Source organism: Panthera tigris, chromosome A1, assembly GCF_018350195.1.
Source record: "Panthera tigris isolate Pti1 chromosome A1, P.tigris_Pti1_mat1.1, whole genome shotgun sequence".
Taxonomy (NCBI): domain Eukaryota; kingdom Metazoa; phylum Chordata; class Mammalia; order Carnivora; family Felidae; genus Panthera; species Panthera tigris.
In genome coordinates this window covers 52,762,111-52,779,155 of record NC_056660.1, presented here as the reverse complement: position 1 = coordinate 52,779,155, position 17,045 = coordinate 52,762,111, and the positions used below count along the sequence as shown (strand labels likewise).

At 36.8% G+C, this 17,045-nt stretch overlaps 1 protein-coding gene across 15 annotated transcripts in view; it reads left to right on the top strand.

The window, feature by feature from the left end:
• Window positions 1-10: 10 nt before the first annotated feature.
• RBM26 (RNA binding motif protein 26) overlaps window positions 11-17,045 on the top strand; it is an 82,835-nt gene continuing 65,800 nt past the window's right edge. For 4 of the 15 annotated variants that reach the window (XM_042978958.1, XM_042978901.1, XM_042978878.1 and 1 more), the window contains exon 1: window positions 12-509. In XM_042978958.1, coding sequence (XP_042834892.1) covers window positions 439-509 — 71 coding nt within the window. In that variant the 5' untranslated portion in view covers window positions 12-438. Of the gene's footprint in view, window positions 510-8,076; window positions 8,340-17,045 lie in introns of those variants that run through there. The other 11 variants (XM_042978949.1, XM_042978944.1, XM_042978920.1 and 8 more) reach the window with 7 other exon arrangements.

The window sequence follows — 17,045 nt, the reverse complement described above, 5'->3', positions numbered from 1 at the left end:
TGGGAGCCGGGAAGACCCCCTGAATCGTTCCCATTGAGCTGCCCTTCGTCTTCGCTTTCTTCACTTTTGCCTGTTCTCCGTTGCCAACACCACCTGGTTCCGAGGCTGAGAGAAAGCTCGGATCTAGGCGCGTGTCGACCTCCCGGTCCAAGAAGATTTGCTTGGGTGGAGGGAAAGGGGAGGGCTCGGGCAAACCGTTGCTGCCTTAGCCCGGGCCGGGGTCCGGGGACGGGGAGCTCCTGGCACACCGTGGATTCGCGGCCTGCGACGGTACCCGCAGAGCTGTTCGCCGATCCGGGCTCGCGGGAACCTGCCACCGGCGCCTCCCACCGCGGCCCACGCGGGCGGCGCGCGGAGGAGGGGGCGGGGGCAGCGGCGGCTGTAGCGGCCGAGACCTGGGCGGGCGGAGGAGTGTGACGGGCCTCGGGGCCGCTGTGGATGGTTTCTAAAATGATCATTGAAAACTTCGAGGCACTCAAGTCCTGGCTCAGCAAGACTCTCGAGCCCATGTGAGTATCCGGGGGCTATCTCCTTGCAGGGATGGAAGTGGGAGATAGGCGGACACATAGATCTGTGCAGTTTCCCCCAAGTGCCTGTGATGGAGGCCGAAGCGGTGAACGGAGGTCCCAGGGTTTTTTTGTTTTCCCCTTCTTTTCCACCGTCGCTCCCAGGTTTAGGAGAGCCTGAGCTGATCTTTATCTTATCACCGAGTTGGTCCTTGAACTGGTATCTTCTCTTGTTTTCCCGTTATGTGTAGATCGACCCCATACCGCACACACATTGGACGAGGGCCCCCAAATCGGTTTCCTTTCGTTTAATGAATCCAGTCATAACGTCTTGCCCACAGACTAATATACCTTGTTTCTTTAAGTGGAGTGAAATGGCCCTTATTAGGGATTAGGGCAGTTGTAGTGCAGGCCACTCACGTTTTACATAAATACAGTCCCTGAAAGAAAGGCCACGTTTCCCATGTGCTATCTGGCTCATCCGCACCTCTTCTAACTGATTGAAGATGTAACAGGTGCTAAGGTACCCAGTAAGATTCCCTTTTCCCACCTACACGTTTGTTAAGTTGGAGAGGAGGAAGAAAATGTTATCTATCCATATGGAATATTTAGCAGTTTTAAGTGGGTTACTGTAGATGGATTGTGTGTGTGTGTGTGTGTGTGTGTGTGTGTGTGTGTGTGTGTGTAGGTTTGTGTCTTCAGGGTGCCGGAATGTTTTAGATTGAAAAAATGTTTTAAGGATTTGTCTTTACAGTAATACATACAAAATATATCTTGATCCAGGTGCTTTATCAAGATTGGTTGATTTACAGTAAACAACTTAAAATATGGAAAGTCCACTCATTTAATGAGTTTATCCAGTGTCTGCTATGTACGCTGGGAGGCTTTGGTGATAGAGCTTTTAAATTCCGAAGTTGACAAGGCAATAATAAAGGAGTATTAAATAAGATAACTTCAGATAAAAATAGGAATGGCGGTTGTAATAACATAGGATCATATAAAAGGGTGATAAGAAGACTTCTCACAGGAGTTAGCGTTTGAACAACACTTAGGAGAAAACCATCTGTGTCAGAGTCTGGAGAAAGACTTTTCCTTGCAGAAGGAACAGCAGGTGCAAAGGCCCTTTAGCAGATATGATCACAGTGTGTTCCAGGAAGACAAAGAAGGCAATGTGACTGCAAGGAACCTTGTGATGGGGGTGGGAGAGAATGGAAGGACACGAAATTGGAGAAGTTGGCAGGGCAAATTATGTAGGATTTTCTAGGCCATGGTCAAGAGCTAGGATTTCATTTATAATGAGAAGACCTTAGATAATTTAAAGCAGGCAGGGACTGGTTTGAACTCTTTTTTTTTTTTTTTAATATGTTTGTTTATTTTTGAGAGAGAGAGAGAGACAGAGCGTGAGCAAGGGAGGGAGGGTAGACAGAGAGACACAGAATCTGAAGCAGCCTCCAGGCTCAGAACTGTCAGCACAGAGCCCGACGGGATCCTGACCTGAGCCACGAGATCATGACCTGAGCTGAAGTCAGATGCTTAACCAACTGAGCAACCCATGTGCCCCTCATTTGATCTTGTTTTTTTTTTTTTAATTTTAATTTAATTTTAATTTATTTTATTCTTGAGAGAGAGAGAGGGAGATACCGAATCCGAAGCAGGCTCCAGGCTCTGAGCTGTTAGCACAGAGCCCGACGTGGGGCTTGAACTCACAAACTGTGAGATCACGACCTGAGCCGAAGTCGGATGCTTAACGGACTGAGCCACCCAGGCCTGTTCTTGTTTTAATGCTGCCTGCTTTGTGGAGATTAAGGGGGCAGGCATTAATGTGAGGAGACTGTTCTGAGGGCATTGTAGGCAGAAATGTGAGTAGTTTGTATTAGAGTGGTAGTGGAAACAACAAAACATGTTTTATAAGTGGATCTGATAGAACTTGCTGATATTGATTGGATGTGGGAGATGAGGGAAAGGGAAAGCAAGGATGATGACTAAGAAGTTAGCAACTGGATGGGTGATGATAGAGAAGGCTGGGAGAACACATTGAGGGGAGGAGGAAAGATAGTTGGTTTTGATCAGTAAATATAAAGTGTTTGTTATACATCTGAGTTAGATGTCAAATAAGTTGTTGGGTTATGAGTCTAGAACTCAGGTGAACACTAGAGAAATTTGGAGTCATGCAGATAGTATTTGAAACTATGGAGTTGTGGGAGATTTCCTAATTAAGAATGTGTTGATAGGGAAGAAAGGAGGGCCAAGGTCTGAGGTAGAAGGTGGAGATTTATGTTACTAAAGAAACAAAAGAGGTGAGTTGTCAACTTGATGGGATGTTACAGAATGGCCGAAAAGGATGAAGGCAGATAAGTGGCCCTTAAGTTTGGAACGGTAGAAGTCATTGGTAGCCTTAGCAAAACAGCTTCATTGAAGTGGGGTGCTCTAGATCCCTTATTTCAGCAAATGGAGAGAAAATATGCAACAGTGTAGTGTAGTAGTTGAGAGGACAAACTTTGGAACCAGAATGGCTGGCTTTGAATATCGTCTCTGCCACTTTGCCAGCTGTTTAAAATTGGGTAAATTACTTAACTCAGTGCCTCCTGTTTCCTCATCTGTATGGGGGAAATAATGAATATGTATTAATCTTTGAACACTGCCTGGCTTGTAATTAGTGTTCAATAAGTACTAGGTGAACAGAAAACTTAAAATGTTTTAAGTTGAAATAGCATTCCTTTTTAAAAAAACTTTTTTGAATATAGTTTACACATAATGTTACATTAGCTTTAGGTATACAATATGGTGATCCAGTATCTTTATATTTTATGCCATAATCTAAAAGAAGGTTATTTATAGTTACTTCATGTGTATGCTTATGATTTTTATTCAGTTTTAATAAAGCATGTTTCAGGTATCATATAGCTTACTCAGATGACTGTAGCACTGCAGTCATTACTGGTAGAATAAATAAGGCACTGCCAGCTAGAGTACAGCCTAAACCCTGGTAGGAATTGGAATTGGTCCTTTCATAATGTACACTGCTGTGGTAAAATTGAGCCCTTATCCAAGTTCCTGTCCCTTTAATTGCATTTCAGATGAATTCTTGGTAACTTTGAAAGCTAATTCCAATTATTTAAGATTTGTGGTTTCTAACCTTGGTTTTGTGAAACTTTAAGGTGTATTTGTTATCTGAAGGAATTTTTTTGTTTTACTTTAAAACTATAATTGCCAAATAGCACCTGTTTGAAGGAGAACATTTGAAGGACCAAGGGTAAGATGTAACTCAGAACTTGTATGGAACTATCTAGCTACTCATGCTAGTAAAGCATCTCATGGTTTTGGACTTCCTCTGCATTTTGAGTATGTTAATTCAGCAAACATTGAGTACTTAATCTACTTTGTACTGAGCGGTGTGTTAGATATTGGGGATAGTGGGAAATGAGCGGAGAGGACTATCTTTGTATTGTTTACCACTTAGCAGGGAAGACGTGTTGAACAAGTAATTACAAGGCCAGTGAGTGTTACTAAGTCCAGAATGCTGTCAAAATATATGTCTGGGAGGTCAGGAAAGGCTTTGCTGATATGGTAACATTTGATCTTAGCCTGCAAGGATGAAGAGCAGTTTGCTAGGCTAAAAAGATGGGAATGATGGAGAACTGTGAAAGCATCCTAGGTTTTGAAAAACAGATTGTATGAAAGCCCAAAAATGGAAGAAAAAAAGTGTCTTGGGGAAATTGAAACAAGTTGGAAAAAATTAAAAAAACCAAAGGGAAGAATAGCAGTGGATAGCTCAGAGAGAGAAGCAGGAACATTCAAGACTTTGTTGAGTCATGTTAAGGATTTTGGATGTTAATTGAAGGATAGTGGGAAGCCAGTGAAGGGTTTTAGAAGCCAGAGAGTTTTCAGATTGACATAAAAGCAAACACGAAATCCAGTCTGGTTGTACTGTTTTGGCATGAAATGAAAGTTGGCAGATCTGCATTTAATATGATTGTAAGGTCTGTAGATATGTCAGGGTTTTGAGTTTTGTGGGTTTTTCACATAAATTATTGAAAATGTAGGTGTTAAAATTGGCATCTTAAAATACTTAAGATTGATACTATATTCTCAAAACATTTGCTTAGTCATGCTTGCTAATAATAAAATGAAATTAGATGTTGGTGTTTAACATTCATTTCTTTTTGCTAATTTGAAGTCCTGGAAAAAATTTTAAGCTTTTTTTTTTTTTTTTTTTTTTTGATGTTCGGTTTTTCTGTTTTTGTTTTCTAAACAGAAAAGATTTTCTGCTGTGTTCTAAGACGTTTTTATGAGTTTACACATCACCAAGTGTGGTAATTTAATAAAATTATGGACTTTTTTTAGCTGGAGGGAAGCCTTAAAATCAAGTAAAAATAAACTCCTTAATTTTTCAAAAAATGGAAAGGCAGATAGACTTAATGATGTACCCTTATTTTGTGACCTTAATAGTAAAGAACACAATGCCTCGTTTTGTCCTCCTGCTGCTGTGTAGTGCTGTGGAGGTAATGTGTAGTGGAAAGAAGCCAAGCTTTGATCCACGTGGACTGGTGTTCACATCTCAGTTCTGCCACTTAGTGAGTAATCTAAGCAAATGAACCTCTTCTTTCCTTACTGGTATAATAGGTAGAATTATACTTCTTCTGTAGTTGAAAGAATTGAAACACATTTTTAAGAGTTTACCCCTTCGACCTTCCTTAAATACTACTTGATTAAACACAAATAGGTTACATTACTTGCTACTGTTACTATTATCACTACCACTGCTGCTGGCGCTACCCACCTGTATTTGCATACATTGTTGAAAGGTTTTGTATTACTTCCAAGTTCTATGAGGTAAGCACTGTTACCTTCATTTTGCAAGTGATGCCACTGGGGCACTGAAGCAGGAAGTTAAGGTACTTGTCCAGAGTCACACAGCTAGCTATAGCAGGTGACTAAACAGTAATTTAAACTCAGACTTTTTTGATTGTAGAGCCATGTTCTTAATTTACTACTACACAATACCATGTAGTCTTTCTTGTAACTGTATGCACTTTTTACTGTTACATTTTCATAATACTAGCTGCAATTATAAAGGAATAAAGTTCTAAAGTGTCATGGTTATCAGTGCTTTACAGTGTAAGAAAGAAACCTCTTCGGGAACTTTTGTAGTCTTTCTCCCTTCACTCACACTTGTTAACTATACCTTTCTCACCACGTTAAAATTATTTTTGTTCCTGTTTTACAGGAAGAACTGAAAGGTGGTCTTTTTACTCCTGAACTTTATTCCTGTTTCCCTCCTTTGATCTTTCTCTTTTTACAGACACTTTTGGGCATAGAAACTCACTTTCCTGGTCTTTAAGGAAGAAAAACTCAGCAACAGTAGCAGTGAAAACAAAAAAAATAAAATCATACTTCTGGTTACTTTTATACTAGCTTTAGCTTTCTTTTCCTTTTACTAGTAAATCTAGAAATAGTAGTCTTTATTTTTTCATTCCTTTGCCCCAACTATTTACTTCTTAATCCCTTGTCATGTAGTTTCTTTCTGTTTATATTCAAACCAAATTGCATATTTCAGTGTTACCAATTTATGCTAATTAAGTGTAGAGATTTTTATATAAATTTTATATTCTTTGTCCTATATGTATAACATTTAACAATGTTAATGCTGCCTTTTTAACATCACATATCTTGAATCCCTAATGCATTGCTTCTCTTTCTTTGCAAATCAGCCCTACCCTTTTTAGTTCTTTTTCTTGCCTTTTAATTGTATTTTTTCAAGTTCTGTTTCCATGCCTTTTTTCCCTCAACTGTTTCTACTCCTGTCCTCTCTTGCACATTCATTTCCATGGATGGTTTCTATTATAATCTGTACCAGTGGTTCTTAAAAACCGTGTGTGTGTGTGTGTGTGTGTGTGTGTGTGTGTGTGTGTGTTGTAGAGTCTTTGAAAGTTTGATTAAAGACTTCCTTCCTTAGGATATTGCATATGCTACATACACATTTGCATTGAATTTCAGAGCTTTTCCAAGAGAACCTCTAGTTTCTGCATTACTTTTTCACATATGTACCTTTAGACTTGATCACTCTTCAAAGCCTTAACCTCTTATTCCAGTTGCTAGCTAAATATCCACCTGGTTCTCCCATGAACTTCAAATTACATTTCTGAGAATAAATGTTCTCTGAATTCACTGATTTCCATTTCATTTCCTCAGATTTTCCAGGCTTGGAATTTTATTTTTTGGTTTTTCCTTACTTCATTCCTTTCCTGCATCAGTTAATCATTTCTTTCCTGTTTTTTTTTTTCAACGTTTATTCATTTTTGAGAAACAGAGCGAGACAGAGTGCACATGGGAGAGGGGCAGAGAGAGAGGAAGACGCAGAATCCAAAGCAGGCTCCAGGCTCTGAGTTGTCAGCACAGAGCCCAGTGCAGGGCTCGAACTCACGAACCGTGAGATCATGACCTGAGCTGAAGGTGCCCCTGTCTCTTTCTTTTAATAATTCTTAATAATGACATTGCTCAGTAGGGGGCCTCACACTCCTTACCTAAACTTTTGGGTTTTTTCTCCCCTCTAGTTCCATCCTGGATGCCCAACCTTGTTTATATCTTCTTGTCCGATCAAAATCTTTAGCACTCCTAAATAAGTTGCGTACATTTAGACTTGGCTTTCAAACATATGCAGTAATCTGCTTACCTTTCCAGTTTGTATCTTCCTATTTTTTGTGTGTGAGTCTTAATTTCAGCAAGGCTGAACTTTCATTGTGATTCTGTATCATCACATTGTTTATACTGTCCCCTTTTCCCAACTTTTAGAATGTAACATTGAGCACTTATCTTATGCTAATCATTGTGTATTCATTGAATGTGAGCTAGATTCTGTTATCACAGTTTTAAATATGAGGAGATTGAGTCTTAGGAAGATTAAGTAATATGCTTCATTCATAGCTAATAAATGATGGAGACAGGATTTGAAACAAGACATTTTGATATCAGACCCTTGTAGATTATGATATACTGCCTTTCTCTGTTTCACTTATATATAAGTTGAAATCAAAGGTCAAGGGTGATTCTAGTTCTTCCAGAAAGTTATTTATAAGATCCATCCATTTGGAAGGCGTGACATGATTCTCCGCCTAGAACTAGTTTGTGTCGATTGTGACAGTCATCACTTGCACACTTGTTTAGTAATCCTTACTTATTTTAGCTTCATTATTAGAATCTCAGGTTCTTGAAAGTAGACTCCAAGTCTTAAATTTTAAATGTCTTCCTGTTGTGTACAGCACCCAGTACAATACCTTGTGTGTGGTATGTTTAAATGCACTGGTTGATATTTGTAGTTTATATAACCATAACCTAAGCAGAAAGGAGTGTAAACTATAAAATCTGCCATACTTTAGGGGCACCTGGGCTTTCTCAGTTGATTAATGTTCCCGCTTAGAGGTCGTGATCTCACGGTTTGTCAGTTCAAGCCCCGATTCGGGCTCTGTGCTGACAGTGCAGAGCCTCCTTGGGATTATCTCCCTCCCTCTCTCTGTGCCCCTCCCCCGCTTATTCTCATTCTCTCACTCTCTGTCTCAAAATAATAAACTTAAAAAAAAGAATCTACCATACTTTAGAATTTTATTTCAGAGCAGCAGATATATGAGCAGTTTGAAAAGTTATTAATCCCTGGGTCTCTTTCTCTTTATTTTTACTTCATAGCATCTTCAGATTATGTAAAGCTTAAGTGATTTTTTTTTTTAGGGGGAAAGGACAGTGAAGAGTATTAATGACATTTACTCAAAGCATTTTTGAATACTGTTATGTGCAAGCTGCTGGCCTCCATGGAGCTGCCCGGAAAATAATTAATATATGGTAATTCTAGTCTAATGAATTTTACAGCTGGTAGAAGAGTTTTTCTATAATTAATTATTGGCTAAAATATTTTTCATTGCCTTCTTCATCCCTTTAACATTTGTTGAGTTGACTCATCACCACATTTCACTGCTGCATAGCAACTTGGCTTTTCCATGTGAACACTGACTAGTTAAAATGGATTTAGCATTTTCTATATGTTTTAGCACTTTCTTATCTTGGGCTTATAATGTTTTCAAATAAAATTATTCTATATGCATAAATCAAGAGACAGGGATAGTATTATTAGCAAAACAGAAAATAAGATATTCCAGTGTTTGGTGTCTAACATCAAGAATGACTAATTCAGGCGTGAGCTAAATGGTTTCTAGGAATTTTTTGTCTTCCTCCTGCTTCCTTAGCCCCAGAAACTAGAGAATGAGAGAAATGAGTGGATGGTATAAGCCCTCCCCTACCAGACTTACTTACTCCCATTACCTCTTCTCAGTGGAAAAATCCTTGTTAGTCTACAAATAATAACCTCAAATTGGTAAAAGTTTATTTTTAACTTGGGGTCATATTTACTATTGTATATGTGTATGAAATAATGAAATTCACTTGAAATCTGGTACTCAGTGATTCTTGAGCTGTTTTACCAACATACAAGCAAATATGTTTATGTATTATTCTTTCTGCTTCTTATATAATTAGTATCATACTTGGATGTCATTCTGTATAATCATAAAAATGTTGTCTTTTTTTTTAAGGCTGCATAGTATTTCAGTGGATATGCCATAATTTAACCATCTATCTGTATTGATGAACTGAACAAATACTATTGTAGTGTGTACATTTATCACATGACACACCCATATATACCCATCACTTAGGTTCTGCTGTTAACATTTTAGTGTACGTGCCACTATCCTTTGATTTATTTCAAAGTAAATTGCAAATGTCAGTGAATTTACCCCTAAATACTTATCATGCATATCATAAGAGTTCAGTATTTGTAATTTTAAAAAAGTTGATATAATTTATATACAGATCTTAAAGTGTACTCTTTGATAACTTTGACAAATGCATACATCTTTGTAACTCAATTCCCTATTAAAATGAAGAACATTACCCTCATTCTGGAAAGTTTCCTCATTCTCCTCCCCATACTCCCATCTATCCATACAAACAATCACTATTCTGATTTTTTTAATTTACCATATATTAGTTTTGCCTATTATGGAACTTCATATAAATGGAATTTTAAAATGAGTACTCTTGAACAAGACTTGTTTTTACTACTCAAGATGTTCTTGAGATTTATCCATATTGTTGCAAATATCTGTAGCTCCTTTTTATTGCTGTGTAGTATTCCATTGTCCAATGCATGCTGTGTAGTTATAATGCCCATGCTATTTTTAGTTTTGACTAGTTAATTGGACACAGTTTTTGTTTTTAATTAAAAATAATACATATTTGTAATAAAATTCGAACAGTATAGAAATACAAACTAAAAGTGAGTCTTCCTAGCCCCTTCTTGATCCCTGTACATAAACACATAATTGTATGTATATAAAAATATACATGTATTATGTTTATTTAGGTGTGTACAGTTGACCCTTGAACAACCCTGGTTTAAATTGCATGGGTCCATTTATACATGGTTATTTTACAGCATTTTGGATGTATTTTCCTAATAACTCTCAACATTTTCTTTTATCTAGCTTTATTGTAAGAATACAGTATGTAATCATATATAACATACAAAATGTGTGCTAAATGACTGTTTCTGCTCAGGTCATGATCTCGCTGTTTGTCACATCCGTGGGTGGCTCATTCAGTTAAGTGTCTGACTCAGGTCAGGTCTTGAACTCAGGGTCATGAGTTCAAGCCCCACATTGGGCTTTTCCTGTGCATGGAGCCTACTTTAAAAAAAAAAAAAAAAAGAAGAAGAAACAAAGATATTTGCAGGAGTCAAAAGTTATACACAGATTTTTGACTGTGTGGGGTTGGTGCTTCTAACCCTTGTTAGTTCAAGAGCTGACTGTAATTTTTTAACATAGGATAATTTTATTCATTTTTACTGTAACTGATATTACAGGTAACAGACGTGCTACATATCCTCTCATATGAGTATATTCTTAAGTAGTTTCCTGTGTTTTTTTTTTTTCCAGTGGTTCCGTAGTATTATGTTCTGGGAATATACTATAATTTGCTTTTTTTTTTTTTAAATTTTTAATGTTTATTTTTGAGAGAGACAGAGTATGAGAGGGGGAGGGGAAGAGAGAGAGGAAGACACAGAATCTCAAGCAGGCTCCAGGTTCTGAGCTTTCAGCACAGAGCCCAATGTGGGGCTCAAACTCATGAACCGGAAGATCATGACTGGAGCTGAAGTCAGACACTTAACCGCCTGAGCCACCCAGGAACCCCTATAATTTGTTTTAATAGTGCTTTATGTAAGACATGGTCATTACTTTTTAGGAAAAAAACACCTTAGTGGGGTGCCCTGGTGGCTCAGTCGGTTCAGCGTCTGACTTCACCTCAGGTCATGATCTCACGGTTTGTGAGTTCGAGCCCCTGCTTGGGATTCTCACTCTCCTCTCTCTCTGCCCCTTCCCCACTTGCACTTTCTGTCTCAAAATGAATAAACAAACTTAAAAAAAAGGAAGAAAAACATTAACTTATTTTCTTAAAGTATTAAATTCCTGCACATAGTTACAAGAAGGAAAACTTCCCAGAAGGCTTTGAAGTGAAAAGTTAAAGTCCTCTTCATATTTCCTACCCTAGCATTGTTAATATGTAGTGTTTATACTTTTAAAACAGCTGATTCCAGTTTTATTGAGTGATTCTTCCATAGTTTAGCCATATTCTTGTCATTTAGTTCATGTCCTAGGTTTTTTTTTACTTTATAAATAACTGCAATGAACATCTTCCTGTATGTAGTTTGTTTCTTTTCTCTTTCTCTCCCTTATTCTTTCCTTCCTTTCCCTCCCTCTCTTTCATTCTATATCTTTCTCCCCTTCCCTCCCTTCTCTTTTTTCTTTGTTTCTCCTCCTCACCCCCCACTCCCAGTCTCATTAGATAATTCTTTTCCAGATGTCACCTAATGCTGCTGTTGGAGGCCTTTTTAACATTAAGAGATGTGAATTTGAAAGCTTAACCAGGTGTACTTTTGGTGGTGGTGGTTTAAATCCAGTAGTTCAGATGAACTTGTTTTATGAAGTTGCGTACTGCGTTGTGGCAAGTAATTTCTCTAGTTTTCTTGCCTCAGCCATTTAAAAAGTGACAGAAGGAGAGATAATATGTCTGTATAAATTCTGGTCTGTTTTTGCTTTGTAACTTTCTGTGTCCTGCTATTCCTACACTCCCTGCTTCTATGCCTACATTCCCCAGTTACTACTTTTCCATTGCTTATGCAATTTCCATTGCTGGCAATTAAAAAGTTGCTATGAAAAAACGTCTATACAAACCTTAAATTTAAGATTCATACAAATCTTAAAAAGTTACTGCAAATGATAAATAATTGAATGATTACAAATTATGCATATAAGCATTAAAATATGCAGTTCAGCAGGTCATTTGTTGCTCTTTGTAATAGTTTCTTTTAATTGAATAAAGTTGCTGAGTAACTTTGTGTAAGTTTAAGGTATAAAGCATGTTATTTTTTTATTTTTATTTAAAAAAAATTTTTTTTTCAACGTTTTTAATTTATTTTTGGGACAGAGAGAGACAGAGCATGAACGGGGGAGGGGCAGAGAGAGAGGGAGACACAGAATCGGAAACAGGCTCCAGGCTCCGAGCCATCAGCCCAGAGCCTGACGCGGGGCTCGAACTCACGGACCGTGAGATCGTGACCTGGCTGAAGTCGGACGCTCAACCGACTGCGCCACCCAGGCGCCCCTAAAGCATGTTATTTTGATACATTTATATATTTTCATATGTATGATTGCCAGTGTAGTGATACTTATCACATAATTATAATACAATATTATTGTCAGTGTCCATTATGTTGTGAATTAGGTCTCCATGACCTATTTACTATTCATTACGAGTTGTACCCTTAAACACCATCACTCTTATCTCCCTTCTCCCCCCACCCCCACCCATTCCCTGGTAACTATCATTTTACTTTGTCTTTTATAGAGTTAACTTTTTTAGATTTCAGTGTAATGTGCTGAAGGTCCATCCATGTTGTCAAAAAGGGAAGATATCTTCCTTTCTTGTGGCTGAATAATATTCCATTGTGTATATGTACCATATCTTTTTTATCCTTTTATCTGGCCACGGACATTTGAGTTCTTTTCAGATCTTGGCCATTGTGAATAGTGTTATGATTAAAATGGGAATTCATATATCTCATCAAAATCCTGTTTTCGTTTTCTTTGGGTATACACCCAGAAGTGGAATCATTGGCTTGAATGATAGATCTTTTAAAATTTTTTGAGGAACTTCCGTGCTACTTTTTGTAGTGGTTGGGCCAGTTTATGTTCCCACCAATAATGTAGAAGGGTTCTCTTTTCACTACATTCCTACCAGCATCTGTCATTTCTTGTCTTCTCAGTGGTAGCTATTGTAATATGTGTGAGGCAGTATCTTGTTGTTTCTGCATTTCCCTGATGATTAGTGCTATTTAGCATCTTTTCCATGTGTCTGTTGACCATTTTGATGTCCACTTTGGGCAAATGGCTGTTTAGTTCTTATTTTTTAATTGGAATGTTTGGTTTTGTTTGTGTTTGAGTGACCGTGTTCTTATATCTTTTGGATATTAACCGCTTCCAATTTATGCTTTACAAAAATCTTCTCCCTTACTGCAGGTTGTCTTCATTTTGTTGACAGTTTTGTTTGCTCTGCAGAAGCTTTTTAGTTTGATGTAGTCCCACTTGTTTGTTTTTGCTTTTATTGCTTTTGCTTTTGGTGTCTGCTTCAAAAACTCATTGCCAAGACCTATGTCAAGGAGTTTATCACGCATATTTTCCTCTAGGAGTTTTATGGTTTCTGGTCTTAACGTTAGACCTTTAGTCTATTTTGAGTTAATTTGTGTATATGGTATAAGATACTGGTCCAGTTTTATTTATTTATTTTTTTGCATATGGCTGTCCCAGTTTTTCCAACACCATTTTCAAATTACTATTTTTATTTTGAGAGAGAACGTGAATGGGAGAGGGGCAGAGAGAGAGGGAGAAAGAATCACAAGCAGATTCCACACTGTCAGCACAGAGTCCCCACATGGCGCTCCATCCCACAAACCATGAGATTGTGACCTGAGCCGAAATCGAGTTGGATGCTTAATCAGCTAAGCCACCCAGGTGCCCCTCCCAACACCATTTATTGAAGAGACCATAGACTGTCCTTTCCCCATTGTGAATTCTTGGCTCCTTTATTATAAATTAGTTGACCATTTGTGTGTGGGTTTATTTCTGGGCTTTATTCTGTTCTGTTGATCTGTGTGTCTGTTTTTATGCCAATACCATGCTGTTTTAATTACTACAGTTTGTAATATAGTTTGAAATCAGGGAGTATGGTGCCTCCAGCTTTGTTGTTTTTTTTCACAAGATTGCCTTGACTATTCAGGGTCTTTTGTGGTTCCATACTAATTTTAGGCTTATTTTTTCTATTTCAGTGAATAGAATATATAGGTTATATATTTATATGTGTATATATATGTATATATATGTGTGTAATACATATATATAATGTATATATAACATATATATATATCTTATAATAGAATATATACATTATATGTTTTTTCTATTTCAGTGAAAATGACATTGTAATTTCTATAAGGATTGCACGAGCTATAGATTGTTTTGGGCAATGATGGATATTTTCACGATATTAATTCCTCCTGTCCATGAACATGGGATGTCTTTCCATTTGTTTCTTTGATTTCTTGTATTTTTTGTTGTACAAATCTTTCACTCCCTTGTTTAAATTTATTCCTATATATTTTATTATTTTTGGTGCTGTTGTGAAAGGGATAGTTTTCTTTACTTTTCAGATGATTCATCATTAGTATAAAGGAATGCAGCTGATTTCTGTATGTTGATTTTGTGTTCTGCAACTTTACTGAAATCAGTGATTAGTTCCAAAAGTTTTTTGGTTGAGTCTTCAGAGTTTTTTTTTTTTTTAAATAGATAAAATCATGTCATCAGAAAATAATGACAGTTTTACTTTTTATTTTCCAATTTGGATGCCTTTTACTTTTTTGCCTAGCTTAATTGCTCTAGCAAGGACTTCCAGTAGTATATTGAATAAGAGTGGGCATCCTTGTGTTACTCCTGATCTTACAAGAAAAGCTTTCAGTTTTTCTCCACTGAGTATAATATGAGCTGTGAGGCTTTCCTATATGATAGCATTTATTGTGTTGAGTTCTGGCCCTTCTCTACTCAGCCTGTTAAGATTTTTTATCATAAAGGGATATTGTATTTTGTCAAATGCTTTTTTTTACATCTATTGAGATGATCATGTGATTTTTGTTTTTCATTTTATTGATGTAATGTATTACATTTGTTGATTTGCATATGTTGAACCATTCTTCCATCCCAGGGATAAATCCCATTTCGTTATGATATATAATCCCTTTAATGTGTTCTTTAATTTGGTTTGCTAATATTTTGTTGAGAAACTTTGCATTTGTATTCATTAGGGATGGTAGTCTGTAGTTTTTTTGTTTTTTTGTTTTTTTTGGGGGGGTATTCTTACCAAGTTTTGGTGTCGGTAATGCTAGCCTCATGAGTTTGTAAGTGTTCCCTCCTCCTTGCTATTTTGGAAGAGTATGAGGAGGATTGGTGTTAACTCTTTAAATGCTGCTTGGAATTCTCCAGTGAAACTGCCTGGTCCTGGAGTTTTCTGTGTTGGGAGTTGTTGATTACTGATTCAGTCTCTTGTTATTCAGATTTTCTATGTCTTTTTATTCAGTTTTGGTCAGTTGTATGTTTCTAGGAATGTATACATTTCTTCTAGGCTATATAATTTGTTGACATATAATTCTTCATAGCAGTACTTTAAAATTTTATGTATTTCTGTAATATGAGTTGTAATGTTTTTTCATTTCTAATTTTATTTTTGTTTTTTGAGCCTTCACTTCTTTTCCTCTTAGTCTAGCTAAAGGTTTGTAAGGTTTGTTTATCTTTTCAAAGAACCAGGTCTTCATTTCATTGATGGTTTCTAATGTTTTTCTGGTCTCTATTTCATTTATTTCCACTCTTATCCTTACCATTTTCTTCTTTCTGCTAACTTTGGGCCTGACTTATTCTTCTTGTTCCTTGAGGTGTAAATTTAGGTTGTTTATATGAGCTATTTCTAATTTTTTAATACATGCATTTACTGCTATAATTTTTCCTCTCAGAACTGCTCTTGCTGCATCCACAATATTTGATATATTGTGTTATTTCATTTGCTTTGATGTAATTTTTTATTTCCTATTTGGTTTCTTCTTTGATCCATTGGTTTGGAAGTGTGTTGCTTAGTTTCCATATATTTGTAGATCTTACTTTTCTCTTGTTGGTTTCTAGTTTCATACCATTGTGGTCAGAGAAGATAGTTGGTATGAATTTAGGCTTCTTAAGCTTGTCATGATTTGTTTTGTGGCCTACCATATGCTCTGTGTTGGAGAATGTTCCGTGTGCACTTGAGAAGAATGTTTATTTTGTTTATTTTGTTAGATGGAATGTTCTATATGTCTGTTAAGAACACTTGGTTCTGAAATGTGGTTCATTCCAGTGCTTCCTTGTTTATGTTCTGCCTTGATAATCTTTCCTTCACATAGTGGGATATTGCAGTCTCTCATATTTACTTACTGTATTGTCTGTTTTTCCTTTAAGATTTGTTTTAGTTGATTCATAGATTTCAGTGCTTAGGATTTGGGAATGTACATATTTACCATTGTTATATCTTCTTGATGTATTAACCCCTTTATCATTATATAATGACCTTCTTTGACTCTTGTTACCCTTTTTGGCTTGAAGTCTATTTTTTTTTCATGTATTATGGCTCTGCTCACCTGTTTTTTTTTGTTTTTGTTTTTGTTTTGGTTTGTTTTTTTGTTTGTTTTCTTAGAATATCATCTTCTGTCCTATCACTTTTCAGCCCGTGTGTCATTAGAGTGAAATGAGTCTCCTATTGGCAGTATGTAGTTGGGTCTTGTTTTGTTTATCTATCAAGCCACTTTGTGTTTTGCTTTGTTAAGTTTATTTTGAGAGAGACACCCATGCATACAGGGGAAGGACAGAGGGAGAGAGAGGGAATCCCAAACAGGCTCCATGCATGGCTTGATCCCACAAACCGTGAGATCATGACCTAATCAAGAGTCAGATGCTCAGATGATTTGAGCCACCTGGGTGCCACCACTTTGTGTTTTGATTGGTAAGTTAATTCATTTATGCTTAGGGTAATTATTGATATGTAAGGATTTACTACAACCATTTCATATTTTTCCTTCTGGTTATTTTGTTTCTCGTTTTTCCTTTTGTTTCTGTTTGTAAGTTGGTTTTCCATGGTGATTTGCTCAGTCTCCCGTTTTTTGATGTTTCATGTCTATGCTGTAGATTTTTGCTTTGTGATTACTATGAGGTTACACAAAACATTTCAGAGGTAATGAAGTCCTTTTTCTGCTAATAAAAAATTTATCTTCATTTGCCTATAAAGGTTCTATCCTTTTACTCTTCCCCTTTTATATTTTTTTGATGTTGTAAGTTATGTCTTTTTATTATTTATTTATTTATTTAT